Source organism: Dromiciops gliroides, chromosome 3, assembly GCF_019393635.1.
Source record: "Dromiciops gliroides isolate mDroGli1 chromosome 3, mDroGli1.pri, whole genome shotgun sequence".
Classification (NCBI taxonomy): Eukaryota; Metazoa; Chordata; class Mammalia; order Microbiotheria; family Microbiotheriidae; genus Dromiciops; species Dromiciops gliroides.
This window is the reverse complement of record NC_057863.1, coordinates 568,267,008-568,294,686: the sequence shown is the minus strand read 5'-3', so window position 1 is coordinate 568,294,686 and position 27,679 is coordinate 568,267,008. Positions and strand designations below refer to the sequence as shown.

Here is a 27,679-nt window from a genome sequence, read left to right as displayed (position 1 = left end):
CAGGTTAACATGTTATAGGATAGGAACAGCTAGGTGGCACAGCGGATAGAGCACTAGCCCTGGATTCAGGAGGACCTGAGTTCAAATCTAGCCTCAGACACTTGACACTAGCTGTGTGACCCTGGGCAAGTCACTTAACCCCAATTACCTCACCCCCCCAAAATAAATAAATTATTTTTAAAAAAAGATAAAAAAAAACATGTTATAGGATATTTAATGGAGTTAGTGGTTGTGTCAAGAGCTTTGTTATCTGATCTGAGTGTAGGAGAGGCTAGAGGCTGGTGGGCATGGTTGTCAGTGGCCTTTGAATCTCCTTAGGCTTTTGCCACCCCAGCCTGTGGGGTTTGTCTCTAGTCTGGAGGTACAGGAAATAGCTCACCAGGTATTCTTATACTTACAGCTTAAAGGAAGCTTCTTTACAAAGATATACAATATCAGGAGACAGCCAGTTCAATCCTTTGTTCAGAAGGCCAAAGATTCCCTGATGTTGAATTCTATATTAGACCATTAACCACTCAGCAGATTTGCTCAATGTGTCCTCAGACAATAACACAAAGGTGAGTGAACTACAGGGGTAGAGGGGTTTTGTACAAAGCAGTACTGTTGAAACCATATAGTTTGGCTGTTCTTTGACTTGGGCTGGCACTTTCCTGATGTGGGAGGCAAAAAGGGGTTAACAGAAAAACCTAAAACTCAAGCTCTAATTCAGATATGAGCTCTAAGAGGGATTCAGACCCCAGTTAATGGATAACTTCTTCATTAATATAAGTCAGGGGGCCTTGCTTCTTGTGTACCCACAATAATCAGTACCCATAATGGGGACATAAAATGGCAAGTCATATAACAATGATAAAATTGACAGGCTATAGAAACTCATACTAGGAATAAATGAAAAATGAAGATATTTCGAAACAAGCCATGGGAATCCGAAAGAGACATGCGCAGAAAAGGCCAAATTTGTCCCCAAATTCACCTTATGACATGTAGACCCCCAAAACACACCTCCACTAAAAAAGGTACCTACCTTGGGGGTTGGCTTGGGACCCCAGGAACTCCAAATTAGGATAAGCCCTCCCCTGTACCTCCCTAAGGTGGAGATTATTATAATGAGACTGATAATCAATTTATCCATACTATAAATATAACTATCTTTTCTTTCCCTATTCCACAGTTACCTTTCCACTATTCTGGTTCTCTCCCTGTGGTCACCCATAGTATTGCAATAAAACTTGGGAAACTGAGTCACTGAGTCTTATAATTCTTTTGGGATGACTCATGATCAGTTTGACCCTAAATTCAGCCCACTTCATTTCCCACCACCAATCTCTTCCCATCCATTCATATCTCTCTCCTCCTTTGTTAAAATGCCAGGACACTCCCATGAAGATTTTCCCCATGACTGGGTTAATGCCCTTGCTGACCTGCATGCCAAGCAGGCTGCTTGGAAAACCCCACTCCCTATTAGTCTATCATCCATTACATCCCCTGGACCTGGCCCCAAGTTAATATTGACCCCAGCAAAGCTTGCTGTAGTCCAAAGGACCATGTCCAATCCCATCCTATACCAACTAAGACTAGAAGGGTGTAAAAAGGATAAACTCTGAACTCTGGTATGGGTCAAATGGATGCCCAATTCTCCCCAACTCTTTCCTTTGACCTATGATGTAATACCTTCCCTCTTACTGGAGTCCTGACAAACTGCTTAGTTTAGTCTGCAAATATTGGCGGTAAAATTGAGATGAGCTGCATATGTCATTTATCTATAATGTGAAATCTGTCCTAAATATAATGCAAGCAAGCCCATAAAACTTACCCCTAAGAAATTCCTTTACCCCTTTTCAGATCTGGCAGATTGATTTTTTTCAACTTCTGCCTTTTTCCAGTTATAAGTTTGTATTATGGTTTGCATGTTCTCCCATTCGGTAGAAGCTTTCCCTTGCAGGAAAGCTACTGCAACAGCTGTAGCCAAGTACTTATCAGAAAAGATTTTTCCCACCTGGGGATTTCCTAATGGAAGTTCACACTGATTGAGGTACTTCTTTTACTGGTTCAATTGTCTCCCAGTTGTTAGCTTCCTGGCCAGTACTTCAACATTTACACTATGCTTACCACCCCCAATCCTCAGGTTTGGTAGACTTTATCATTGGGATCATTAAGGTTCAGCTTGGAAAGTTTATGGATGATTTGAATCTACCATGGCCAAAAGCCTTTCCCTAGTTCTTCTGAACCCTGGGAAACCCCTTTTGGTAAACATTCTCTTTCATATTTTGAAATAATCTCTGGGTGTCCTATGCCTCTCTTTTCTCCCTCAAGTGATTCCCTCACCATCAAGGCCTCCCTTCTGTCCTATTGTAAGGGGCTCATACAAACTCTTCATCACCTTAATCATCTTGTCTCTCAGTCATTTTCTAGTGGCTCAACCCTAATTAAGTCTAATCAACAGTTGGAACCTGGAGATTGGGTCTATTCGAAAAGGCACCGGCACAAGGATTCCTTACAGCCCAGATGGAAAGGTCCCTACCAAATCCTGCTGACCAACCCCTCTGCCACAAAGCTGAAGGGAATCGACAGCTGGATCCATTTATCACATCTGAAGAAGGCTCCAACTCCTGAATGGACTTCCAGACATACCAGTTTAGTATGGAACTTCCATCTGACCAGGAAAAAGAAGTAGACTACACCATCAGTGTAGACTGCTGTCCCAAGATATCTGGACCGGGCCTGAGAATCCTGTTTCATGCTCTAACACTATTTTTGGTTATCAAGGAATTCTGGAATTCGTCTTGACCAAGAGGAGGGAATGAGAACTGCTACATTTACTGAGAACTGATTCCCACCCAGTCCCCTTTTCCCCAGACAAATGAATTGCCTTGGGCTGACCAGTCTTTGTCATTTCCAGACTCTTGACCACTTATGGATCTCCCCCAAGCAAACTATCCCCTCCCAAAGATTCCCAAGCTTACTTCCTGGACTTTAGGTTATTATGTAAAAAGATTCATTTACATTAAATAGTTTCTATCTGTGAAAAACTTACCTTTCCCAAGGGTAGTTTCATAGCTCCCTCTGTTATGTTACCTCATAAAAACCCTGTCCTTGTTTTCCATCTTTGGGTATTCCTAAGCTTCTGAGCTTTGTGAGCTTTGTGATACCACAAGCTATAGTTCCTCTGCCCCGAGTAAAGACCTTATTTCTCCTATATTTATTGTTTCCTTAATTTCCAGGTTAACTGCACTGAGGTATGGCTTTGAGATACTTATCTCCCTATCTCCTTGAGCAGGAGATAGGCAGATACTTTTATAGAGGACTGATGGTGATCTGATGGGGTAATCATCTGACTGTGGAAAGTTCTCTTTTTGGGTGGTGCTTTGGAAGCAGTCCGGTGAGGGGTGGTTGTTATGGAAGCATCCATGCCTAATAGGATTATCTCCTTAAGGGGTGGGGGGTGCTGGAATGAAGGGTGGTGGTCCTGGAGCTAACTCAGTCCCAATCCTGTGCTGCTTATCTCTTTGGATGTGTCTGTCCTTTGGTTTAATTTCTCAAGAAGGCTCTTTGATATACCCCAGAAAACTTCTGAGGTACCCAGGGACCATAACAGAATGCTGACCCTGGAGTTATGAAGTCTTGGATCCAAATCTTACCTTTGATACTTAATAACTGTGTGACCTTGGATAAGTCACTTAATCTCTCTGAGCCTGTTTCCTCATATGTTAAATGAAAAGTATGGATTAGATGGCTTCTAAGGTCCCTTTTAGCTTTAGATTTATGATATGATGGGATCGCAATAACTTCTGGTCCTATTGTAATGCCAAATAGTATGCTCTTCTCAGGCCAAATACAATTTCATTTTATTGCAAGTATAATTAGTCTTGTCCTCTTAAAAATAAAGATTCCATTAAAAATTAAGAAAATGGTATTAATACCCATTGATACCATTGATCAATTTAGTCGATTTACTTAACTTCTCTGGTCTAACAGAGGGAAGAAGGGAAGTTAGGATAATCCCTACCATATGCTTTTGATGTAGGAGGCAAAAAAGGGTTAACAGAAAAACCCAAGACCCAAGCTCTAATTCAGATATGAGCTCTAAGAGGGATTCAGACCCTAGTTAATGGATAACTTACAAGTCAGGTTGCTAAGTTCTCTTACCCACAGTAATCAGTACCCATAATGGGAACTGAGGGAGCTAGGCCATGGAGGACTAAGACCGTAACAATACATTGACAGGTTATAAAAACTCAAAACTAGCAATAAATGATAAATGAAGATGTTGTGAAACTAAGCATGGGAACCAGAAAGAGACATGTGCAGAAAAGGCCAAATTTGTCTCCAGATTCACCTTATGACATGTAAACCCCCAAAACACACCTCCACAGAAAAAGGTACCCAACTCTGGGGTTGGCTTAGGACCCCAGGAACTCCAAATTAGGATAAACCCTCCAAAGGTGGAGATTATTATAATGAGACTGTCATGGGGCGCAGAGCACCCCAGAATTTCTCTGGGGCACACCGAGGAATCTTCTCCTTGAGAAACTAAACCAGAGAACAGATAACGCCTAAAGAGATAAGCTGAACCGAACCGGACTGAGCTAGCTTCGGATTCCTACCCTTCATTCTGGTCTCCCTTATCCTGGGGAGATAAGTTTGGGTGTGGCTTCGGCCTTTGTGTCCTGAAGAGGGATCCGTAGCCACCCCTCACCCAATTCCTTTAGTCACTACCAGTGGGGGATGGTCCTCCACTGCTCACCCAATTCCCCCAGCTACCACCAGTGGGGGATGGTCCTCTCTCACTAAAGGAACTTTTCACGGGCAGATGGTCCACCCCCATCAGTCCTCTATAAAAGTACCTTCCGGTCTCCTGTTCGAGGAGATTTGGTACCTCTGAGCCATGTGCTTTATGCCAAATCTCCCCATGAAAAGTCTAAGGATTTCTTTCATGGTTTCCCTCCCCCCACCCTTCCCTTCCCTTGCTCCTAAATAAACTATCACCTTGTTCTAACTAAGTTTTGTGTGCAAGAGGGTGTAATTCTTTAAAGAGGAATTCCCAAGAACCCCAACCCCAACCCGTACCCCATTTTCCACTATATCAAGACTGATAATCGATTTATCCATACTATGAATATAACTGTCTTTTCTTTCGCTATTGGAGAGATACCTTTCCACTATTCTGGTTCTCTCCCTGTGATCATTCACAGTATTGCAAAAAATTTCGGAAACTGAGTCACTGAGTCTTGTAATTCTTTTGGGACAACTCACGATCAATTTGACCCTTAATTTCAGTCCATATCACTTTCTTGTTTTGACTTTACCATCATTCACCCTTATCTACTGCATCCAGAGGGGCAGCTAGGTAGCACAGTGGATAAAATACTGTCCCTGGAGTCAGGAGGACTTTAGTTGAAATCCCACTTCAGACACTTAATAGCAGTGTGACCCTAGGCAAATCACTTACTCCCAATTGCCTTAAAAACATCCAGGGTCATCTCCAGTCATCCTGATTGCCACTGGACCCAGATGGCTCTGGAGGAGAGAGTGAGGTTGGTGACCTTGCACAACCTCCCTCACTTAAATCCAATTCATTGCAAGTGATGACATCTGTCATGGTCATCTTTGAGAATGAAGGATAAACAACTGCATCCAGAAGTGAAGAGGTATTTAACCACAACCTAGGTACTATGTATTGAACTGGTGAGAGGGGAAAGACTTCTTTTCCCCTGCTCTTCCTCTTTTACCCTGACCCAGAGAAATGGGTGTAGGGTTTCTATTTTACATTGTTTTTGTTCCTCAGTTTCAAGTGCCAGAGGTGATCCTCAGGGTGACCCAGGAATTCCAGACATGATGACCTGGAGCCAGGATTTCAGGCAGGATGGTGCAGCCAGCAAACCTGATACAGAAGCCCTTGAAACCAGGGTTCCTGGGACTTGAGCCCAAGAGAGGTTTTGGACTTGGAACTATGCTCTACAGGAGCTGAGCTGAAACATGAACCGTATCTTCTTCTCTTCCCCAGAATGAGGTAGTGTAAAAGGGGAGGAAGATTAAACTCTATGTGTTGGGGGAATAAATTTATGTAGATTATCCCTACTGAAGTAAATACTACTTTGTAAAAGCTAAAAAAACCCTCCAAAACAAAAAAAAACCCAAAATATTCACTCTTAGGTACATCATATTATAGCAGATATTACATAACTTCCTTGATTTTTGTTTGCTTTCTGCTTGGATAGATGGTTTTATGTGCTATTTGTCTTTTGTGTAACTAGAATTTTGTGGGAATGAGTTAAGCCTATAGTTGTAAGTTTGGGGTAACCTTCTCCCCATTAAGAGTGATCAGTGGGGCAGCTAGGTGGCACAGTGGATAAAGCACTGGCTGTGGATTCAGGAGGACCTGAGTTCAAATCCAGTCTCAGACACTTGACACTTACTAGCTGTGTGACCCTGGGCAAGTCACTTAACCCCCATTGCCCCGCAAAAAAAAAAAAAAAAGAGAGAGAGAGAGAGAAAAAGAGTGATCAGTGATCTGGTGTTTCATTTTGAACTAAAATCATGCCCTCTACACCAGATATGTTTAGGAAGGCGCATAGAATTCTAGTCCTGTACCCCTCTCAGAGACTGCAGAACAGAGCAGTGAGACTCATGGCCTTTCTCCTGCTTCTTTCTTTCTTTCTTTTTTTTTTTTTAAATATTTTTGTTTTGTTTTTGTTTTGCGGGGCAATGGGGGTTAAGTGACTTGCCCGGGTCACACAGCCAGTAAGTGTCAAGTGTCTGAGGCTGGATTTGAACTCAGGAATTCCTGAATCCAGGACCGGTGCTTTATCCACTGTGCCACCTAGCTGCCCCACTCTCCTGCTTCTTTCAAGGTAGGAATTGCAGTCTCCCTTCAAGAGGAGTGGGCAGGATTCCAGAGATAGCTATTAATGCTATCTCCCATTAACTATATTTAAATGACCCACATTGACATACCTATGTGGCCAGCATACAGACACCTTATACCAGAGTCTCTAAGTTCTTTTGTTCCTTCTTTGTGCAGTTTCTACAGGTTTCAAAGGGAGTTTTTATGCACAGAAGAAATATACAAAAATACTAAACAAAGAAGAAAGAAAACTGTCCTGTTAGTTTCAGTTAATATTTACCTCTCAGAAGTTAGCTCCCTTTTAAAATGCATGTTGGTTACCATCAGATTTTCCTTATTATTAATAATAGTTAGCATTTATATGGAGCTTTAACATTTGTAAAATGCTTTACAAATATATTTCATTCTATCCTCACAGGTTTTATTATTATCCCAATTTTAAAGATGAAGAAACTGAAACAGGGTACAGATAGTGACATGCCCATGGTTGCATAGCTAATAAATGTCTGAGACTGGATTTGAACTCAGGGCATCTTGACTCCAGTTCCAACACTCTACCCAGTCAAGTAGTCATTTAATAAATGTTTGCAGTATTATATTTATTGTATAGCTATTGTTGGTAAGAGACATTTCCACCCAAAATAAGAATGACTGTCCTCCTGCTTGAAGGTGAGAGGGTAAACAGACTAGAGAATTTTTCAAAGTCCTATCTATGTGTAAGATATTATACAGTACAAAATGTGACTTTGTAGATTGTTCAGGTAAAGAAAGATTCTTTAAAAAAAAAAAGATCAGGGATTCTTAACCACTTTTTTGGTGCCAATTTACCCCTTTGGCAGTCTTGTGGAGCTTATAGACTCCTCAGAATAATGTCTTCACATGTATAAAGTAAGATATATTAGATTATAAAGGAAACCAATTCTATTAAAATCAGTTATTATAGTATATGTTTTTAAAAACATGTTAATAGTTCCCATGTTAAAAATCACTGCTCTAGATGACACTCATTGGAGACTGACAAGTGGTTGCTCGCCTTTCAGGATGAAGTGAACCCTAAACATCCTGAATAACTAAAAAAATAGTTTTCCTTAAACCCTCTAAATGATACTTTGTTTTCTATGGATAACTCTAGATGATGATAGCTCAAAAAAACCAAAACAAAACAAAAAACATTGTGATGATTAAAAATATGAGACATAGTTTCTGGGTAACTTTATTTTATTAATAAGGTCAGTGGGTTATTAATAAAAGGAGGTCTATGGCTGTCTCTCAGACGAAAGACCCCTTCTTTGAGGCCAGGTCTAGTTCATATTCCTTTCCCACTGAGGAGGTCCATCACATAGCAACCAAATTTAATTGGTTAATACCATTCATATCTAATTGGGTGACGTGATTGGAGGCAGGTTATATTAAAATGAAGTCCAAGGATCTGTCTACACCCAAGTTTATTTGTAAGCTTGGGGGTTGGGTTGGGTTTGACCTAGAGGAGGAGTTTTGAGGGAATCCTTCAAGTAGAGCTTGCCTTAAGAAAGAAGGAGAGATCTCTGGGTCCTTCAAGATATTGATTATTAATAATTATTCTAACCCCCCCCAAAACTATTGGTATTTTGTTCATTGCTAGCCTTCCTGATGAGTACAGTTTTGCTAAATTTTCAATATATTAGTGCTGTTAAATAATTGCACCATGCCCATCAGTTGGAGAGTGTCTGAACAAGTTATGATATATAAATGTGATGGAATAATACAATGTTGCAAGAAATAATGAAGGGAATGGTTTCAAAGAAACCTGAGAAGACTTGTATGAACTGATGAAGAGTAAAGTGAACAGAAACAGGAGAACAATTTATACAATAACGTCAGCATTGTGATGACAAACAGCTTTGAAAAACTTAGTAACTGTGATCAACACAGTGACCAATGACAATTCCAAAGGACTGATGATAAAGCATGTTACCTACCTCTTGACAGAAATAGCAGAGTAAGAGTATAGATTGAGACTTTTTTTTATACGACCATTGTGAGAAACTGTTTTGCTTGACTGTAAATGTTTGTAATGGGTTTTGTTTTTCTTGATTTCTCAGTGGTGGGGAGGGAGAAAATTTGCACCTGAAAATTAAAACAAATTAAAAAAAACCCTGTACCTCTGTAGAAATGATTAATATTAATTCTTCTTGAAGTCTTATAATTTTCTTATTTCCACTTAATCTAGTACTAATTGAATCTATCTGTTGCATTCAGAGGGTAAAGATCACAGTTCAAACACAGCATGGGTGTCATGAACTGAACTGGTGAGAGGGGAAGGATCTCTTTTCCTCTGCTCTCCCTCTTTTACCCTGACTCAAAGAAATGGGCCTAGGGTCTCTATTTTGTGTTGTTTGTGTTCCTCAGTTTCAAGTGTCAGGGGAAATCCTCATGGGACTCAAGTTCTAGACATGATGACCTTGGAGTCATGATTTCAGGCAGAATGATGCAGCCAGCAAACTTGACACGAAAGTTATTCTGGTTTGTTTGAATGTTATTTGTGTGTGTGTGTGTGTGTGTGTGTGTGTGTGTGTGTGTGTGTGTGTAAATGAAGTAATTTTTGACAAATAAATATGCAAAACAAGGAACAAAGCCAAAACAATGAACATAGTTATGGTTTGACTTGCCAGACACATGCTACTTCTTGTTTTTCCCTCAGCCTTGTTGTAACCTAGTTTGGGAATGTGTGCCAAGTCTGAGCTCTTTCTTCTCCTACACTCATGGATGGCATGGCCAGGCTTTCGTTCTCACCTCAATTTCCTGGCCTTCTGGTGCTACTTTGCACCTTCCCTGGTATAGCTGTACTCAGAGCATTGGCAGGTTTCAGTCTCTGCTGGCTGGATTGCTCTGGGACAGAGCCCTGTATTGGTATTGTTCCACCGGATCATCTTGGGGTCATGTGGTATGGTTTTTAAGTCTCCCTGGAGGATTCTTTGACAGAACATTGTAGACTTCTTCATGTGATGCAACTGTTGTGGGTAGAGCTCCTTGTTGTGGGTGGAGCTTAGTTCTTGGATTGGGGTAGGAGGGCTAACTCACCCAAAAGATTGGCAGGCCCACAGCAAATCTTGTTAGAGACTTATTAGGAGAGAGAAATACATGGCTGGGAGGGAGTCATGATGCAAAATGTCTCTCTGAATGGAAGAATTGACCTTTTATACATTTCAGACGAAGAAGGCCCTGTGCCAAGTATGGAGATTGCAAAATAACTGGGGAGGGGATGTTTTGGGGGTTAAGTGATGCGCTATCATTCGCACATCTTGTTGGCATACAAAAAATCCATATCTTGAATGTATGGAACTTGTATATCATCCTTGCAGACCTTGACATGATATGGAACACTGATAGTAACCTTGCCTAATGGGACTTATCTCCCCTTGCTTCTTAGGTGTGTCTGTACTTCAGTTTTGTTTCTCAAGGAGAAAACTTCTGAGTTATCCTAATGTCCTAATTTCTCCTACTTTAGCCCCATATCAGTAACAATGGTTTTCTGTAAAGTTGGTGTAGCAAGGATCCCTTAAAATGTTTTTATATGTGAAAAGTAGAATACTAAGATCTTACCAACCATATTAACAGTTTGAAATAATTAGGTTTGAGAAATAGTGCTGAGTTCTGGATTCTGCAGCAGACTGACATTGAAGCAGAGTATTGATGCTCAGGTTAAAGTACAGTGATTTAATTTTAGTTGAGAACTAGAAATTATAAAAAGAAAAAATTCAATCCATATCCCTACCCATTATACCACACTGCCTAACTTCTTAGTTGGCTACAGGTAAAGTTAGATAAGCATCTAGTAGTCAAAACTACCTTTCAGGATCATTTGTAAGGAACTCTATAGAATGCTTAGCATTGGGCCTCCATATTTTATATCAAGCACTATATAGGTGTTAGTGTGATCTTCAGTGCTCCATTCTATTCATTATGAATATTAGATCATATCTTAGCTGTTTTCTTAATATTGTGCAAATTAAGAACCATTGCATTCATTAACTACCCCTGTAAAAACTCTCAAAGACTTTGATGAGCCAGGCCCTGCTGGTATCAAGGCATCATATCAAACTTCCTAGGGCTTTTTGTATGAGCCAAAAATCAGTCCTCCACCTGGAATCTTAGAGTACAGAATTTTAGCAGCAATGGTTTGTAATACTTAGCCCAACATACTTTGAACTAACATAATAATAATAATGAAACTAAATTGGTAAAGCTTTATATGTATTTCCTAGTACTGTTAATGTAAATTAAATAAATACATGCTTATGTTGTGAAACTTGGTAACACTAATATAGTTAGAAAAATTACTTCTCTTGTAATTTGGATTGTTAGGTTATAAACTCAGCTGTCAAAGAATTGTTTAAAAGCTTTTGACTGTTTTGTTAAAAGTATTTTATTTCGGGGCAGCTAGGTGGCGCAGTGGATAGAGCACCGGCCGTGGAGTCAGGAGTACCTGAGTTCAAATACGGCCTCAGACACTTAACACTAGCTGTGTGACCCTGGGCAAGTCACTTAACCACAATTGCCTCACTTAAAAAAAAAAAAGTATTTTATTTCACCATTTTCTCTTTAAAAAATCTGCTAAGATGTGTAAGACTACTTGAATGTGGTTATCAGTTTGTTTTAGCTCTGCTGGGGACACGATATTGTTCTATAATGTTTAAACTTGAGAGCTACAAGATTCAGAGGTAGAACAGCTAGCTTCATATAACTAGAATGAGAAAGTTTATAAATCAGCTCATATTATAAATCAGTTTATGTTAAGGAAGTAAGTTCCACCTATATTTGTTCAGCTATATTAAAGTCACATGTGATTGGCTGAATGATTTTTCTTTTTCTTTCTTTTCTTTTTGGTGAGGCAATTGGGGTTGAGTGACTTGTCCAGGGTCATACAGCTAGTAAGTGTCAAGTGTCTGAGGGTGGATTTGAACTCAGGTCCTCCTGACTCCAGGACTGGCGGTCTATCCACTGCACCACCTATCTGCCCCTTGAATGATTTTTCCATAAGGTAATTTGGAAAGGCATTCAGCTGAATTGAGGGTTTTGTTTCATGTTTCAAATCCATAGTATTGTTTATGATACTGTGAAATTCAGTAAACTACTGTAGCAAATATGTTGTTAGGAAAGTAACTTCTCTTTAATCTGGATGTTAGATTATGAACTGAAATTCTAAAAAAAAGGATGTAAAGGGAAAAAAATTGGAAAACTTTTGTTATTTTATCAGCCCTGCTGGCCATGTGTTGTAATATTCTAAAGTACTGTAATTTAAGAAACTGGAAACTTCCAGGTTTACCTATAATAAAGAGGAAGTTTTATCTGAAATTATTTGGCTATCACTTATAAAAATCATGAAATTATTGGTTAAGTTATTAAGCAATTTTATTATAAGGTTAAAACCTATAAATTATTAAATTAGGTATGTTTTTAAAAGGGAAGAATAATACTTGGCTACCTTATGAATAAGATAATTTGAAAGTTACAAAGAAAATGCCTTATAAAATCTCCTTACCTGTAACTTTACAAAGTTTCTTGGGATTATCTAGTCAAGCCTGTGTTGTACCTACATTGAAAACACTCCTTGTACAGAATGGGGTTGAAACTTTCAAACCTGCTTATAATGTAGAATAATTTTCATCTAAGGTTATTTGCCTATCACTTGTAAAGGTTGTGAAATTATACCTGGAATGGCATATATTGCTCTCTCTCTCTCTTTCTTTTTTTGCAGGGTAATGAGCATTAAGTGACTTGCCCAGGGTTACACAGCTAGCAAGTGTATGAAGCCAGATTTGAACTCAGGTCCTCCTGAATCCAGGGTCCACTGTGCCACCTAGCTGCCCTGCCTTGGAATGGCATATATTGAAGTTACACTTTTAATTAACTTATTCTTACTAGACCCCAGTCTTAGAAATTTTATTTTGTTGTAGGGGTTAATATACCTTAAGAGATGATCATTTGTTAGTCTGCAAATAACTGTTTCTTCTGAGATATTCTTTTTGTATTAACTATCATATTTACTACCTATGTGGAATTCCAGAACTAAATTATTTTCTAGAATCCTAATGGTAGCTATTTATATCAGAATGAGCTAAGACTCTAGGAGAAGACAAAGAAAAGGATAATGAATAAAATTTAAAGGCTCAGTAGCTTTTATTGATAAACTGATATTGTTATAACATGAGAGGAATATATGTTCATCTCTAAGCATGATTAGTGAAACTTGCCATTTAAAGTTGAATCTTATGGGACTGTACTTGATATTATTCTGAATCTGATTCCAAGTATGATTGTCAAGAAAGGCTATTGAGCCAATAATACATAATGCCAGGGGATCACAGCTGGTGGGTGCTTCAACAGTAGAGAAAAAGCCAACCCACATAGCTCAGGCTACTATGGGATGCTGAGTGAAGATGTTGCTTGCTTGGCCTTGAGAATATGAGCCTGAACTTGCCAGTAGGGTAGTGAACAAAATGCTGGCTTTGGAGTCAAATCTGGCCTCAGACAATTACTTACTGTGTGACCTTGGGCAAGTCACTTGACCCCTGTTTGCCACAGTTTCTTCTTCTGTTAAATAGGGATCATGGTAGAGTGCCTATCTCACAAGGTTGTTGTGAGGATCACAAATAAGGTAACATGTAAAACCTTGCATATCTTAATGTCTTCTATAAATATTAGCTATTCTTAGTCTTATGCTATGCTGTCTCTCAGGAGGTAGATAGTTTTTATTTTTGACTCCTCAGTGCTGGGCATTTAATAAATGCTTGTTGAGTTGTTTCCTCTGGTGGGTTTTGGTCTCATTTTTGCACTACGGATCACAGGGTCATGGATCCAGAGCTGGAAGGGTCCTCAGAGACAATCTAGTTCTCAGCTAAAGAAAATAAGGTTGAGAGAGGTGAAGTTATTTGCCCAAGGTTAGGTGGTAGAGACAACAACATTTGAACTCAGGTTCCTGGATTCCAAATTCAGCAGTCTTGGCATGGGAAGACTGAAAGACTCTAGAGATTTGTCCAGGCTTTGAAAAACTTTTGGACTCAGTAGCTATGTTACTGAGCCATGATGAGCCAGCAGGTTGTTGTGGAAAAGGAAAAGATGGAAAGGGACGGTTCATCTTAACTCATAGATGTGGGAAGCAGGTAGAGACAGAATTTGGGAGAGGGGGTCTATGCAACAGGGGCCTTTGTGTTTAGGACTGTGATCCTGGGGATTTACCTACCTCTTCACGACTGATCAATTGCTCATTAAAGGGTTTATATTGTACTTTCTTCTTTTAACAAACTTTCCCCCCTCCTAGCAGCAGATAGAATACAGGATTTGAAGTCAGGAAGACTCCAAAGATTCAAATCCTGCCTCAGACACTTACCAGCTGTGTGACTCTGGACAGTCCCATGAGGCACTTACCTCACAGTGTTGTTGTGAGGTTCAAATGATTTAACAGATATAAAATGTCTTGCAAACCATAAAGCACCATATAAATGCTAGCTACTAGCAAGCTCTTATTGCTTTATTGACTTATCCTATAGTGGAAAATGCTTGGAGTTTGGAGGCAGGAGCCATGATTTATATATGACTTCAGACAAATTCGTTTTTAACCTCAGTGTCCCCGCTTGTAAAAAGGCAATCATATCAATTGTTATCACTTATCTCACTGGGTTTTTCTAAGGGGTTGTAAACCTTAAAACACTATGTAAGCCAGAACAGAGAGGAGACAGCTTGGTTTAATGGCTAGTGAAACAGGCTGGGGGAGACCTGGGTTCAAGTCCCATCTACAGATTGTGACATTGGGTGCCAGTCACTTAATCTCTCAGTGTCCCAGACAACTTTAAGTGTTCTAAGTGGCAGAGCAGGGGATGATCTACTTTGGCAGTTTTTTTCACCAGGGGTTTCCTAGATCAATCACATGTTGTTCAGTTGGTTTCAGACATATCTGACTCTCCATGACCCCACTTGGAGTTTTCTTGGCAAAGATACTGGAGTGGTTTGCCATTTCCTTCTGCAGCTCATTTTACAGATGAGGAAACTGAGAGAAATAGGGTTAAGTGACTTGTCCAGGGTCACACAGCTAGTAAGTGTCTGAGGTCATATTTGAACTCAGGTCTTCCTGACTCTAGGCCTGGCATTCTATCTACTGTGCCACCTAAGTGCCCCAATGACATCATAGATTAGAATAAAAAAGAGAGAGAGAAAGCTATTGTTCTTATGTCTTCAGGATTATAATTCCCCTATGGCTATGGTTTTGTTTTTGTTTAGTTGGTTTCTTGGTTTAGTACTCGTTTTTACACCACCACTAAATATCCTTCCTTTCCTTTTAGACAGAGTAATCTAATCATGTGGTCATGCCCAGAAATTCTATCTCCACTTAATATATTAATTATATTACTAACTCCCAGTTAATTGTTGTGCTGCTCTACTGACTTCAGGCCCTAAACCAGGGAGGTTAAAGTGCACAGGACATGTGCTGGGTCAGCCTAGGGCAGGGCTAGCTATGGCATTAGGAGTCCAGGGGGCAACGCCCACCCCTGTAATTCCTCTTTTGGGCTGCACGCCAACACCACCTCCCACAAGGCGGCGCCTGGGAGTCTGACAACCATAGAGTTTCTCACCTTTCTCCTCCCCGGTACTCGTCAGGGGAAGCGAAGGTTGAGAGGGGCCTCCGGGTCGTGGGGGGAGATAGAGCGGACCTCCTTCTGCCTACCGGCTGTCTTCGGCTTCAGGCGCCTGCGCAGATCGCGACGGGGTGGGCTTCAGCTTCAGAAATGGCGGCCTCCATGATCTTCAGCCGGCTTTCAGCCACCGCCGCCCTGAGAAGCCATGGGCACCGGACGGCGCTGCGGGCCGCCGCCAAGGTATCGATTGCTGGTCCTAAGGAGGAGGGAGGGCCAGCGGTAGTCTCAGGGGAGGGCCGGAGACCGAACCCCGGCGCCGAGGTCACCCCGTTCCCGGTGACATTCGTTCCGGGCCAGGCACCATGGTTTTGCCTCCTCAGGAGCGGGGGCTGCTCCTCGGTCCAGGCTTCCCTTGCTCCCCGGGCGGCCCCGGTCCTAGATATGGGGAGCTGTGCGGAGGCTGCGGCGGCCCAGGCCCTGAGGAGGGGGTGGCAATGGTGGTGGGGAGCAGCCGCCGCTGTCGCCTCCCGGGCCGGGGGCTGCGGGGCTCCGGCTTGCCGCCTCTTCGGGAGTGGGAGGGTGAGGGGGGAGGGCCAGAAGGAGGGAGGGAGCAATGCCCTTCAGATGTACTTTTCTGGGAGCTGTCACCAGTGGGTGGGAGGCCGGGGAATCTAGAGGGCCTTCTTTGGGGAGAGGCGGGGAGCCTTCTCCCCACCCCCCCTACATGCCTAAGTGAGGAAGCACGGGAGTAATCTTGCTTTTTTAGGACAAATCACGGGCCAGACTCTACGTTTTACTTGAATTGAGATGCACTTGTCCATACACCCAGAAACATATGATTTGCCACCTTGGTCATCGGACCCGTGGGCTATCCAATCCACCTTTTTGTGTGTGTGTTGTCGTCGTCGTCGTTGTTGCAGTTATTGGGGCATGTAGAAAGACGTCAACTTTAGAAGTTTGAAACGTTAGCCCCTAAATATATTAGATTTCCTAATCTATTCGAGTTATACTGTTTCTGATCTTGAGCAATTTTGGAAGCTATTTATATCTTTGGCATTCTGATAAAGCTGTCCTCTTGGGCCTCTTTCCCTGCTGCTCCTCTAAATCCTGCCCGAATTGTAGTTGGCTTTCTCTGAACCTTCCTAAGAGTTTCTGAATTTTGGGGGGACCATAATTCGGTTGCCAGGCAAAGGCAAAAAACCAAAGAAGTTTCTTAGCTTTTCTTTTTTTGCTGGGCAATGAAGGTTAAGTGACTTGCCCAGGGTCACACAGCTAGTAAGTGTCAAGTGTCTGAGGCTGGATTTGAACTCAGGTCCTCCTGAATCCAGGGCCAGTGCTTTGTCCACTGCGTCACCCAGCTGCTCCCAAATTTTCTTAGCTTTTCAAACTTAATATTTGATAAATATTTGTTTGGTCTTGTCCAACGCATCATGACCCCATTTGGGGTTTTCTTGGCAACTTTGCCAAGAATTGTTTTCCAGTTACTTCTCCAGCTCATTTTACAAATGAGGCAAACACTTAAGTGACTTGCCCAGGGTCACATAGCTAGTAAGTGTCAGAGGCCAGATTTGAGCTCAAGATGGGTCTTCCTGACTTCAGGCCCAGCACTATATATACTCATCTGCCCACAATTAACATTTACTAAGTACTTATTATGTGCCAGGCTCTGTTCTAAGCACAGGGGAAAATACAAAAAGAGGCAAAAGACAGTCCCTCCTCTCTAGGAGCTTACAGGGGTGACAGCTTGCAAAAACGTACAAAGCAAGTTATGTACAGGATAAATGGGAAATAATTAGAAGGGGGAAATCCCTGGAACTAAGAGAGATTGGAAAAGGCTTTCTGTAGATGGTGGGATTTTATTTGGGACTTAAAGACATGCAAGGAGGTTAGTAGTAGTTGGCACAGAGGAGGGAAAGCATTGCAGGCATGGGGGACAGCTAGAGAGAATTCCAGGAGGCAGGAGATAGAGAAGGTCTTGTTCATGTAAGAGCAAGGAGGCCAGTATTTCTGGATTGAAGAGTATGTAGCAGAAAGGAAACTGTAAAAAGACTGGAAAGGTATGTGAGTCCTCTGTTATAAAGAACTTTGAATACCAAAGGAGGATTTTGTATTTGTTTCTCCAAGTTGTCCTTCATTTTTTTTTTTAAGTGAGGCAATTGGGGTTAAGTGACTTGCCAGGGTCACACAGCTAGTAAATGTTAAGTGTCTGAAGCTGGATTTGAACTCAGGTCCCCCTGAATCCAGGTCCGGTGCTTTATCCACTGCGCCATCTAGCTGCCCCTTGTCCTTCATTTTTGATGAGGACCAATGACATCACAGGGTGATTGATATCTTTACTTTAGCATGAATTTTATTTATTTATTTAATTTTATTTTTTTGGTGAGGCAGTTGGGGTTAAGTGACTTGCCCAGGGTCACACAGCTAATTAAGTGTTAAGTGTCTGAGGCCAGATTTGAACTCAGGTCCTCCTGAATCCAGGGCCGGTGCTCTCTCCACTGTGCCACCTAGCTGCCCCATGAATTTGATTTAAATGAAGCAAAGTTGCACAAAGTTGTCAGCCTCATTCTCTTCCTGAGTCATTAAAGTCCAGTGGCAGTGGATGACCTTGGGGTCTTCTGATATCCGACTGTGCCTGCTTCAGCCACCTTCATGGCCTTTGGAACAAATTGTTCCCGTTGGTCCATTCCATAGAGGAAATATTCACATGCTTAGGGGAGACATCCCCCTGATTGACCCGTGGGTTTGAAGCCTCTCAGTTACCCTCAGTCTGGTTTAGTCCATCTGCAGACTTTAATTGGCTAGATGTATTTCAGTAATAATTTATTGTTGCAAACAATCTGTGACAAATATAACTAATTTGGGATTGTTACCTTTGGGCCAAAGTAACATTCATCCATGTCTAAAAAGTTTTTTAAAAGTTACAAATATTTTTATTTCAAAGAATTATAAGCTCTAATCTCAATTTAGTTTTAAGTTTTTGGCCATTGTTTTGTATTTTTTCTAATTATGTCAGAATTATTTAAGGTTAGTGCTGGCCATAATGGCCAGTATTCTCCAAGGAATGCCAAATAGACATGACGTAGAACACAGCTTTCCATTGAATTGTTTTGGAAGAATGATGGTAAGGGTTTCCCAGGAAATTTTAGACAGGTTTTTTGAGGGGATTGGCTTCAAATGTGAATTAACCTTAAGTGAGGCAAAGGATTGTTGAAATCCTATATGTCTATATTGGCTTTAGCCTACAAAGTCAGAAGGTTGCTCACTTTTGCTTTTCTCCTAATTAGGCTGATAGGATGCAACCCCCTTGAAGGCAGATACTTTCATTTGGGGCTATGGTTTGGTGGGTTGAAAGTCTAGTGGTTGAGTGATCTACAAGCTGAAAATGACTGACCTTTTTGATTTTGGGCAAATCACAACTTCTTAGTATTCCAGGCAGTTAGGGGTCTTGAATTGTAGAGGAGGTGTCAGCTGGCAGTAGTAAAGGGAATAGACTTATCCAGGAGTTGCTTATGTTAGTGAAATCATAGATTCCCATCCTAGCCACCTAGTATACAACCTAGACTGTGTGGCACTTAGTAAGCACTTAATAAATGTTCCATTAAGTAGCTTACTATTAGTGATATTGATACTGTAGGTTTTAATCTAAAGTATGTGACTTTTTTAAACGAGGCAATGAGGGTTAAGTGACTTGCCCAGGGTCACACAGCTAGTAAGTGTCAAGCGTCTTGAGGCCGGATTTGAACTCAGGTCCTCTTGAATCCAGGGCTGAGGCTTTTCCACTGTGCCACCTAGCTGCCTCATGACATTTCTACAATAAAATATTTCTCTATTCTCTTTGATGATAAAAGGAGACATTAGCATGGGGAGGACAAAAGCAGATGATATACTATTTCAGTTAAATGAGCATTATTTAGCAGATGGAGTCAGAGACTGGAAAGAGGTTGCTCCAGGAATCACTGTGGGTTAAATAAGACCAAGGCTAAAAGGCAATTGAGTGTTAGGAAGTGGTAGGAAGACTTACCTCTTTTCCCCACTGAACAGGGAAGAAAACCTTTTTTCTCTCATTAAAACAATATTTTTAGGAAGCATAATATGGTTAAATTTGCTTCATCATTCTGGAAACTCCTCATTCAACTCTTTGTGATACAGCTATTTGAAGGGCTGGTTTTAAAGTTCAGTTTATTCAAATACTTGGTTTTAATGGCTGTCATAGCTGAAAAAGATACCTCATAATGATAAAGTACATCTGTGTGGAAAGAAGTATTTGGTTGGCTGTGTTTACTAAACCATAGTACTCTTTTCAACCTCATGCACCAATAATGTAAAGGTCTTTGTTGAAATTTAGTTATTAAATTTCTGTCTTCCCAGATGTCAAATTTTCTTGCAAACTTAGTTGGAAAGTGCTACATTTTCATATATTTAACTGGCTTCAAAACCTACTAAAGCTCTTTGGAAGATTTTTAAACAGGTTAGAAAATTCTGATGCTCGGTTTATATCCTAAAGACATCCAAAAAAAGAGAAAAGAACCTATTTGTACAAAAATATTTATAGTAGCTCTTTTTTTGTGGTGGCTAAGAAGTGGAAATCATAGACATGTCCATCAATTGGGAACTGGCTAAACAAGTTGTGGTAAAATAATTGTAATGGAATATTATTGCTGCTATAAGAAATGACAAGCAGGATGATTTCAGAAAAACCTGGAAAGACTGACATGAACTGATAGAAAGTGAAGTAAGCAGAACCAGGAGAACATTGTACACAGTAACAGCAATATCTGTACGATGAAGAGCTGTGAATGGCTTAACTATTCTCAGGAATACAATGATCCAAGACAATCCCAAAGGACTAATGATGAAGTATACTATCTGCCTCCAGAGAAAGAACTGATTTTGATTGACTACATACTGAAGCATGTTATTTTTCACTTTTTCATTTTTTTCTTTTATTTGTTATCTTATGTGGAATTGTTTGACATAATTGCATACGTATAACCTATATCTGATTGCGACCTCAGGAAGGGGGAGAGGGAAGGGAGGGAAAGGCAGGAGTGAGGGATAGAATTTGAAGCTCAAAACTTTAAATAAAAATGTTTATTAAAAAAAAGTATAATTAGAAAATTCTAGCACTGACAGAACCTCAAGCCATTGAGTCCACCCCCCTAATTTTACAATTGAAGAAACTGAGGAATATGATGGTTCAGTGACTTGCCTGAGGTCATCCAGTAAGTTGGCAGAGCCAGAATATGAGGCCAGATCTTCTGACTCTCCAAAGCTTAGTGGATGAAGGGGGCTTCAAGGGACACCTTGAAAATCAGAGCTAAGTTTTTTGTGAACTTTTTTTTTTTTGGCAGGGCAATGGGGGTTAAGTGACTTGCCCAGGGTCACACAGCTAGTAAGTGTCTGAGACTGGGTTTGAACTCAGGTTCTCCTGAATCCAAGGCTGGTGCCTTATCCACTGCGCCACCTAGCTGCCCCCTTTTTGTGAACTTTTAAAAAAAGTATTTCTTGGTTTTTTTTTCCCTATAAAGTTCACTCCATGTTTTTGTGAAGGAAAAATGGAATAACAAAATAGCCAGTTAGTTGTGGTGCATAAATCACTACGTTGCCCTCAGACTAGTTAATCAAGTAAATAGATTAATTGAGCGTAATTGCCATTTCATTTGATGTACAAAATTGATATGCTTTCGTTCATAGGGATACATTTAGACATATTTCCCTGTTTTTCTCAGTTTTTTTTCCTGGTTTGAGTTTAGGTGTCAGATACTACCATTGAAACTGAAAATTTTGAGCTAGCAGAGAAGTTTATACTTAACATTATACTTTGGTTATTTGCTGTATCATCATTGTGGATACTCCTTTTCTCTATTGTAAGTTATGCTGTGTTCTCATCCTTTGTGATTCTAATTTATCTTTTCACATGTCCTATAGAAAGGCTATGTCTAGTGTTCTTGAGGTTTTCTGTTGGCCTTTTTTGATTTTCTCTAGGGTTCTAGTGGCTTATCCATTATCCATTCCTTCTACGGGAATGCAGTGTGGTTAGGGAAAATAGTTCTGAGATTGGAGTCAAAGGATTTAGGTTTAAATCCCCAATCCACCATTTATTTCCTGTGTGGCCTTTGAACAATCATTTAACTTCTGTGTTTCCATATCTGTAAAACAAGGAATTTAAGATAGGTTATCTCTAAGGCCTTGCCCAGCTCTAAATTTATGATTCTTTTTCTTCTTACCCCTTTTTCTAATAATACATATTCTCAATAATGTCTTTAATACCCCTTCTCACATTTAAGTCACACAGATAATGTTGCAGAATATTTAGACCCACTCTACATGGATTTTTACATTTTCTTTTATATAACTAGTACTTTTGATTCTTAGGAGTTAGCCAAATACATCAATGGCATCACTGGACAAATCTTGATATTAAAGAGATTGGCTTGGGGCAGCTAGGTGTTACAGTGGATAGAGCACAGGCCCTGGAGTCAGGAGGACCTGAGTTCAAATCCGGCCTCAGACACTTAACACTTACTAGCTGTGTGACTTTGGGCAAGTCACTTACCCCAATTACCTCACCAAAAAAAAAAAAAAGAGATTGGCTTTTGTGATAGCAAGTACAGTTAGTTCCTTCTGAGAGCTTTCTCTTTCAGTGCTCTGTGTCGCCCTGCCCCCTCCATAGCTCTGTGCCTTCAGCCTGAAAGCTTTCAGTGACTGAGGTCCTGCTGCTGCCCCTGGGGAGTAGAGTAATAGAATTTACTGAATAGAATAGAACTGTCTGTAGTTTTTTTTTTTGGGCGGGGCAATGAGGGTCAAGTGACTTGGCCAGGGTTACACAGATAGTAAGTGTCAAGTGTCTGAGGCCAGGTTTGAACTCAGGTCCTCCTGAATCCAGGGCTGGTGCTTTACCTACTGCGCCACCTAGCTGCCCTGTCTGTAGTTTGATATAATTAAAAGCACCCATAGATTTTTCATGTGATCTTAATTATTAATTCCAATTAATTCTGTGCTAAACTCATTGTCCCACTGAAGTGCCTTTCCATGATTAAATACTGTATATGGACTAACTCAGTGAGCTGTCCATCTAGCTATATATGTTGTAATGTAAGCACTTTATATTTTAAATCAGTTATGTTTTTCAAGTGGGGATGGTTAGGTCAATCTTTGATTTATTAGCCTAGTCTTATAATTGTAACTCTGTCACGTATGTAAATTTTATTTGACTACTATCGTTCTTAAATTATTATTCATTTTGTAAGAGGACATATAAATTTTCTTATTTCATTTTTGGTATTAAATTAAACAAAGTTAAAATTCTTACATGTTTTTGGAGTTAAGTCCTAAAACTCTTTAAGGTTTTTCTCTCCATTTGTCAAGATAGGAGCTTCACCTGAGAGTAGTTATCCTGCATGTTTCTTCCTGTAGCTTTCTTTCTGCCTTTTCTTTTTTTCACTACTTTGAAAAAGTATGGACTCATCCCCCTCTCCCTCTTTTATTCAATAACTTAAGTATATTGTTGTGACTTTTTATATCTCGGTGAAACCTATTATGGTTTAGATGATCAGAATTTAAAATACCTACTGTTATAAATACTTGACTCTTAGCTTTCCAACTTTTTTCTGAGCATTTTTTTCTGAATTGTTCTTTAAGGTCTTTTAAGTCTATTTAGTTTTTAAATATCTGTTTTTTGCCTTAGATAGAATGTTTAGATCATTTTGATTACATTAAATTAAAAATGTTTTGCATAAACAGAACCAATGCAACCAAGATTAGAAGGAAAGTTGGAAAGCTGGGAAACAATTTTTACAGCCAGTGTTTCTGATAAAGGCCTCCTTTCTTTCTTTCTTTCTTTCTTTCTTTCTTTCTTTCTTTCTTTCTTTCTTTCTTTCTTTCTTTCTTTCTTTCTTTCTTTCTTTCTTTCTTTCTTTCTTTCTTTCTTTCTTTCTTTCTTTCTCTTTCTTTTTCTCTCTCCCTCTTCCTCTTTCTTTCTTTTTTTCTCTGGGGGCAGTGAGGGTTAAGTGACTTGCCCAGTGTCACACAGCTAGTAAGTGTCAAGTGTCTGAGGCTAGATTTGAACTTATGTCCTCCTGAATCCAGGGCTGGTGCTTTATCCACTGCATCACCTAGCTGCCCTAAAGGCCTCATTTCTCAAAGAGAACTGAATTACATGTATGGAATACAAATCATTCCCCTGTTGCTTTTAGAATGAAATATTAACTCTCCTGACTTTTTTTTTTTTAATGTATGAGGTATTTTATTTTTTCCATTACATGTAAAGATAGTTCTCAACTTTTGTTTATACATGCTTTACAATTTCAGATTTTTCTCCCTCCCACCCCTCCCTCCCCCCTCCCCTAGACAGCAGGTAATCTGATATAGGTTATATCTATATATCTCTATACATATACATATAGATATATATATATAGATATATATACACACACATATATATACACATAATAACATTAATCCTATTTCTGCATTAATCCTGTTACAAGAGAAAGAATCAGAGCAGTGATGCAAAACCTCAAAATAGAAAGAAAAAAAAAAACCAACAGCACCCAAAACAAAAGAAATAATATGGTTCAATCAGCATCTATACTCCACAGTCTCCTGACTTTTAAAGAGCTTTATAACCTGGGTCCAACCTACATCTCATGCTTGATTATACATTTAAACATTTAAAAAACTTTTGTTACCAAAAAGAATGAACATTTTAACATGTAGTAAAAGAGAAGATTGTGCTTAAAATCCAGATTTGTATTATGTACAGCTTGCTTTTGGTTTTTTTTTTTGTTTTTTTTTTTTAAGTGAGGCAATTGGGGTTAAGTGACTTGCCCAGGGTCACACAGCTAGTAAGTGTTAAGTGTCTGAGGCCAGATTTGAACTCAGGTCATCCTGACTCCAGGGCCGGTGCTCTATCCACTGCGCCACCTAGCTGCTCCTTATTTTTAAATATATAAGTTCATTTTCTAGCTTTTAATGCTGCCCTGCCTGTCTGTTCTTCTTTGGCTTTCTGTTTTCTTCTCTGAATTTTTAAAAACATGCCTCAAAAACCATCTTTTTCTTTCTTTTTTTTTTTTGGCTCGTCTATCCTCCTTTACCCTTCTACCACCATCTTGCTTGAAAAAAAAAAGAAAAACCAAATCTTAACAAATATGCATAATCTAATAAAATATTCCCACATTGGCTGCATCTGAAAATGTTTTATTCTGCATCTTGAGTCCATTATCTCTCGAGATAGGTAGATAGTCATCATCAGTATTCTAGAATCAGAGTTGGTCATTTCATTGATGATAATTCTCAAGTTTTTTAAAGTTGTATTTCTTTATAATGTTATATAAAGTGTTCTGGTTTTGCTCACTTCATTGTACATCAATCAGTTCATGCAAGTCTTCTCAGGTTTCTTTGAAACTATCCATTTTGTCATTTCTTTTGGTACAATAATATCTCATTACATTCATATACCATAATTTGTTAGCCATTGTAAGGGGCTAAAATTCTAGCTATACTCTCTAAAATCTAATGAGTGGTCGCCAATAAATTATAAACTTTAGCAAGAGTATTTAAGTGTTTAAGTATTTATTAAAGAGCATTAGAATCAGAGAGAAAGGTAAAAATCTAACTATTTCTAAGAGACCCTATCATCTGACCTGCCATGAGGAGGTCAGGAACAAAAAGGACTTGGGTCCTCCTGAATCCAAGGCTGGTGCTTTATTCACTGTGCTACCTACCTGCCCCAGCTTGTTTTCACTAAAAATATCAGGTGAAATTTAGATAACTTTTCATTGAAATCCTATAATTCATTAGTAACAATAATGGTTACATAAGTGACTTATAGATGGCACTTAGTTTTGTGATCTAAGAAAAAAATCAAATTTAGATTAATTTTTTTTTTTTGGGTGAGGCAGTTGGGGTTAAGTGATTTACCCAGGGCCACACAGCTAGTAAGTGTTAAGTGCCTGAGGCCAGATTTGAACTCAGGTCCTCCTGACTCCAGGGCTGGTACTCTATCCACTGTGTCACCTAGCTGCTCCTAGGTTAATTTTAAGATATAGATTTTATATCAAGCATGTGTATAATTGGAAGGAAGTATGATGATTGTAGCTATGATACCCAACAATTTGTTACTCCTTCCTCCCAGAAGCCTCCTGTGAAACTGGGAACATCCCCCATCCACACGCACACTCAGCTCCAAGTTAATTGGCTGATAGCTTTGATAGACAGTACCCACGAGCAAATGTCACTTTCTGACTCCAGAGAAAAGCCTTATGGCTTGCCCTCAGAACCTTCCCTTCATGGCGGAGCTTTCCTACAGTAACTCTCCAGCAGGTGGCGTCACTCCAATCGTTACACTATTCCCTCGTAGATGGGCACCCCCTTAGTTTCTCATTTACTACAACAAAAAGAGCTGCTATAAATAATTTGGTACATATCAGTCTATTCTCTCTTTCTTTAATCTCTTTGGGGTATAGGCTTTAGTAATACTTTAGCTGGATCAAGGGATATGTACAGTTTAGCAGCTTTTTGGGCCTAGTTCTAAATTGGTTTCCAGAATCCAATTAGTGTTCCTGTTTTCTTGGGGCTGTTCCTCATTTGTAATTATACTTTTTTGTCATCTTGCCTAATCTAATGGGTGTGAGGTGAAATTCAGAGTTGCTTTAATTTTCATTTCTTTAACTATTAGTGCTTTGCAGGATATTTAAAAAATATCATTGTTGATATTTCTTCCTCTGAAAACTATTCCTATCCTTTTACTATCAGGGAATAGCTCTTATAAATTAATTTCATACACACACACACACACATACACATCTTGGAAATGAGACCTTTATCAGAGAAATTTGCTGCAAAGATTTTTTTCTCTACTTAACTTCTTCCCTTCTAATTTTAACTATTGGTTTTGTTTTATCCAAAAACATATGTCCTCCTAAACCTCCCTCCTTATTTGAAACTGTGTGTGTGCTTGTTTGCATATGTATTTGTATACACATTCACATATATAAATGAAGAAAGTAACTTGTCATTTTTCTAGGTGTTGGGAAGTTCTGGACTGTTGAACAACCAAGGCTTCCAGCTTCAGCAGCAGCAGCAGAGGAAACTCTCATTACATGAATACCTGAGCATGGACTTGTTGAAAGAAGCTGGTATCGCTGTTCCTAATGGACAAGTGGCAAAATCAGCAGATGAAGCTTATGCAGTTGCCAAAAAATTAGGTATTAAATTAAGAAAAACTTTTGCCACGTAGAAAAGGGAACTTTAATCCAGTGTGAACTTTTTTTTTGTTCTTTAATGTTCCTGTTAAGAAATTTCTTAGCTTTTATTTTGTCTTTTACCTTTCCTTTTATAAGACAGCCTTTTTTCTTTTTCTTTTTTTTGTTTTGTTGGGGCAATGAGGGTTAAGTGACTTGCCTAGGGTCATACAGCTAGTAAGTGTCAAGGCTGGATTTGAACTTGGGTCCTCCTGAATCCAAGGCTGGTGCTTTATTCACTGTGCTACCTACCTGCCCCAGCTTGTTTTCACTAAAAATATCAGGTGAAATTTAGATAACTTTTCATCGAAATCCTATAATTCATTAGTAATAATAATGGTTACATAAGTGACTTATAGATGGCACTTAGTTTTGTGATCTAAGAAAAAAAATCAAATTTAGATTAATTTTTTTTTTTGGGTGAGGCAGTTGGGGTTAAGTGACCAGGGCCACACAGCTAGTAAGTGTTAAGTGCCTGAGGCCAGATTTGAACTCAGGTCCTCCTGACTCCAGGGCTGGTGCTCTATCCACTGTGTCACCTAGCTGCTCCTAGGTTAATTTTAAGATATAGATTTTATATCAAGCATGTGTATAATTGGAAGGAAGTATGATGATTGTAGCTATGATACCCAACAATTTGTTACTGAAGTATATGTTAAATTCCATAGGTAGCTGCTTTTTTTTTTTTTTTTAGTGAGGCAATTGGGTTAAGTGACTTGCCAGGGTCACACAGCTAGTAAGTGTTATGTGTCGAGGCTGGATTTGAACTCAGGTACTCCTGACTCCAGGGCTGGTGCTCTATCCACTGCGCCACCTAGCTGCCCCAGGTAGTTTCTTTTTGTCATGAAGTGAAAATTTGTAGCTAGAACGAAGTTGAGCTAAGAAAAATGGTACCAAAAAAATGGTACCAACAATTGATTTACTTCACAAATTAAGTATTTTTGGAAACTTTAGTCACAGTTGGCATTTTGTTCTTTAAG

The 27,679-nt window shown here is 39.6% G+C and overlaps 1 protein-coding gene across 2 annotated transcripts in view; it reads left to right on the top strand.

The window, feature by feature from the left end:
• Positions 1 to 15,465: 15,465 nt before the first annotated feature.
• Positions 15,466 to 27,679, top strand: part of SUCLA2 (succinate-CoA ligase ADP-forming subunit beta) — a 56,794-nt gene continuing 44,580 nt past the window's right edge. The window contains exons 1-2 of one of the 2 annotated variants that reach the window (XM_043994123.1): positions 15,466 to 15,696; positions 26,483 to 26,663. In XM_043994123.1, the coding sequence (XP_043850058.1) occupies positions 15,607 to 15,696; positions 26,483 to 26,663 (271 nt within the window). In that variant the 5' untranslated portion in view covers positions 15,466 to 15,606. The remainder of the gene's footprint in view (positions 15,697 to 26,482; positions 26,664 to 27,679) is intronic. The other variant, XM_043994124.1, reaches the window with a different exon arrangement.